Source organism: Austrofundulus limnaeus, unplaced genomic scaffold, assembly GCF_001266775.1.
Source record: "Austrofundulus limnaeus strain Quisiro unplaced genomic scaffold, Austrofundulus_limnaeus-1.0 Scaffold613, whole genome shotgun sequence".
Classification (NCBI taxonomy): Eukaryota; Metazoa; Chordata; class Actinopteri; order Cyprinodontiformes; family Rivulidae; genus Austrofundulus; species Austrofundulus limnaeus.
In genome coordinates this window covers 1-3,092 of record NW_013953015.1, presented here as the reverse complement: position 1 = coordinate 3,092, position 3,092 = coordinate 1, and the positions used below count along the sequence as shown (strand labels likewise).

The window sequence follows — 3,092 nt, the reverse complement described above, 5'->3', positions numbered from 1 at the left end:
GAACTACATCATGAACTACACCTTTCTCTGTAGCTGTGAGGTGTCAGGCTACAATATTGTGCTTGATGCATGTGCACTGTTATAAAGAACTTGTAAGAGTTACATGAAAAATTCCTCAAAACAGTTTGCACTAATGTTTAAGTAAATTTAAATGCTACAAATTCAAGTAATATTTACTCATCATTATCTAGTAAAAGTTACTAAGAATGTAGTTAAAGACTTGTGAATAAATCGGGTACATTTTACTTAATTTGAGCACTAATGTTTAAGTAAATTTAAATGCTACAAATTCATATAATATTTACTCATCATTATCTAGTAAAAGTTACTAAGAATGTAGTTAAAGATTTGTGAATAAATCGGGTACATTTTACTTAATTTGATCAAGTATATGTTACAAGATTTAATTGAGCAAATTAAGTACAATTTACCTGATTTATTCACAAATCTTTAACCATATTCTTAATAACCTTTACTAGACAATAATGAGTAAATATTACTTGAATCGCGTTTAAATTTACTTAACAAACGTTATTGTTACGAGTATTTTTTTCAAATAAATCTTACAAGTTATTTTTTTCAGTGTAGAGCTACACGATTGCTGGACACTAACCTGGAGTCATCGCATGACGTGTCATTATTTTCGGATTGATCCGCTCACCCCCACCTCACAGGTGTAACAGTCTGAAGAAATGCAACATGAAGYGTTCAGACTGCAGTCTGTTTGAAAAACATCAGATATGTATCTGATTCAGTACCACATACTGGGTCTGATTTGACAAATTGGATTTGTCACATTGAGACTGTAATGAAAAAAGTTTGATTTGGGTCACATAGAGACAAACATATCGGGGTGTTATTTGCCTGCAATGTGAATGAGCCTAAGATTGTGTGCACAAATCATAACAGGTGCAAAAGTAGTGCAGACCRCCCTATTATATGGGGATTTTGTGTGTGCTACTGGCTGTTTTGCATCTATATTAAGAAAATGATCCAGAGACACAAGAAAATTCTGTTTTTCAAGATTTTTTTCCACAGGAGATTTGGCAAGACTTCTATTTGAGAATGTGTCCAAATACCATACATGTCAATCCCTTTGGACATTTACCTGTTTACCTTTGGAAATCCATAAAGTCCACAAACAATCCATAGTACTCTCACAGGATACAACAGGCTGGGTGTGGAGGGTCCGCATGTACAAAAACTTCACCTGCCTTTTAAACGTGCTAAACATAAGACGCAAACACAATCTGTTTCTGTTTTGGTAAATCGCATTACGGATGCTGAAAAAAAGGAAATTTGCATATCYTCATATCAACACTTTGTGGATCCTGGTAATCATCATTATTCAGAATTATATAAATATTCATGAAGTCAAACACACTTAATGGATTGTGCCTCGTATTTTGCTCATTTGACAGACTCTATCATTGGTGCACATGGTTAGAGCAGCTTTGCGATCAAGTTTGCACGTCTTTTTAGACACTGTAGCCTTTAGTAAATCAGGACAGATTGTTGTGCATATTTGTAAAAGTTTATGTTTGAATTAAAACCAGTTTCAGCTCTAGACTGAAGTCTAACTGACCTGTTGTGTCTCAGGTAATCGGGATGTCTCTAGCCTGCTGTTTGTCTCACTTCATCAGCACCAATCAGTACGAGATGGTCTGACAGGCAAGTCTAATATGTTTCATTCCTATAAAGAAAAATCACTTTAATTCATTTCTACAAACTAAACCATCACTGAAATCCCACCTAACCTTTAACTGTTTCAGTAATCTGGTTTTCCCTTAAAGACCTCCTGTGGTCTGACATCTGTATGCTGTGTTTTTGTCTCTTTCAGAAAACTACAGGATGTACAGCACCATGGAAACCTGCACAAACAGATTATTGTAGGTTTTTTTTTTTTTTTTTTTTTTGTTTACTTGGTGTTTTGGTAAAAGAGGCAACATTCTTTTTTCCTTTCACTTTACGGTTTCTGAGTGTAGTTTACCTGTAAATCCAGCAGGAGGTGCTAACTTCTGATTGTTTTGTTCATGGTTACATTMTGTGATGAAGAAAGTTGTAGTCTGTATTTTAATGTGTAATAAAACACAGTTCACCGCTGTGTTAAAAAAATAAAGGTTTAGTTGTGTCGATTAAAAACACCAAATGTGAATGGAACAGACGGCAAATGTCACACAAAATTGACATAATTATTCAGTCTAATCAAACTAATAAAATTTAATTTTCTTCAAAAGATGTTGTGAGGACCAAGAGCTAAATGATTGCTGAAAATAGCTGAAAAAGCTGAAACAAAGTGCTTAAAGCTAAACTAACACTAGCTAAAAGTGGTAAAACAAGAGACAGAATAAACAAAATGCTAGTCTAAATTAAAGCCAGGAGTTAAAGAGTTTAAAGAGAACAATAATTCTGAAGGAATTAAAGACATTTTTACTGGAAGCCGAGAGCGGACGTTTTCTGCTTATAATTATTTTCCAATATCACTAGACTTCACCAAAGTCTAGTGATAACGATGTCATTATCACTAGAAAACCATTGGAAAATACTTATATGCAGAAAACGTCCGCTCTAGGCTTCCGTATACATTTTCATGTACTTATAAGGAGAAAGTATTTATAAAGTAACGTATTTTATAACATGGCATTATAATATGGCATAAAATTTACAGAAACCCCAAGTCACAGCACCCACCTACTGTAAAAAATGAATATTTTTATAGATGAGTGGATAATAGCTATACAAAAAGACAGACAGATAACTTAGATGATCACACAACTCTGAAAAAAATGAAGAGACCACTTTAAAATGATCAGTTTCTATGATTTTAATTTTTATATGTGTATATTTGAGTAAAATGAACATTATTATTTTATTCTGTGAACTACTGACAACATGTGTCTGAAATTCCAAGCAAAATTTTAGTGTTTATTTGCAGAAAATGAGAAATGCTCAAACTGAAAACAAAGATGCAGTGCTTTCAGCCTTTAAATAATGCACAGAAAACAAGTTTATATTCATTTAGAAACAACACTAATGTTTTAATTCAGGAAGAGTTCAGAAATCAATATTTGGTGGCATGCTTTCAACCAAAT

General features: G+C 33.2%; 1 protein-coding gene across 1 annotated transcript in view; it reads left to right on the top strand.

Annotated features, from left to right (window-relative positions):
- Window positions 1-2,142, top strand: part of LOC106531268 (tetraspanin-7) — a gene marked incomplete in the record, with an annotated part of 15,078 nt that extends 12,936 nt beyond the window's left edge. The window contains 2 exon segments of the mRNA XM_014027077.1: window positions 1,594-1,671; window positions 1,841-2,142. Coding sequence (XP_013882531.1) covers window positions 1,594-1,668 — 75 coding nt within the window.
- Window positions 2,143-3,092: the final 950 nt, after the last annotated feature.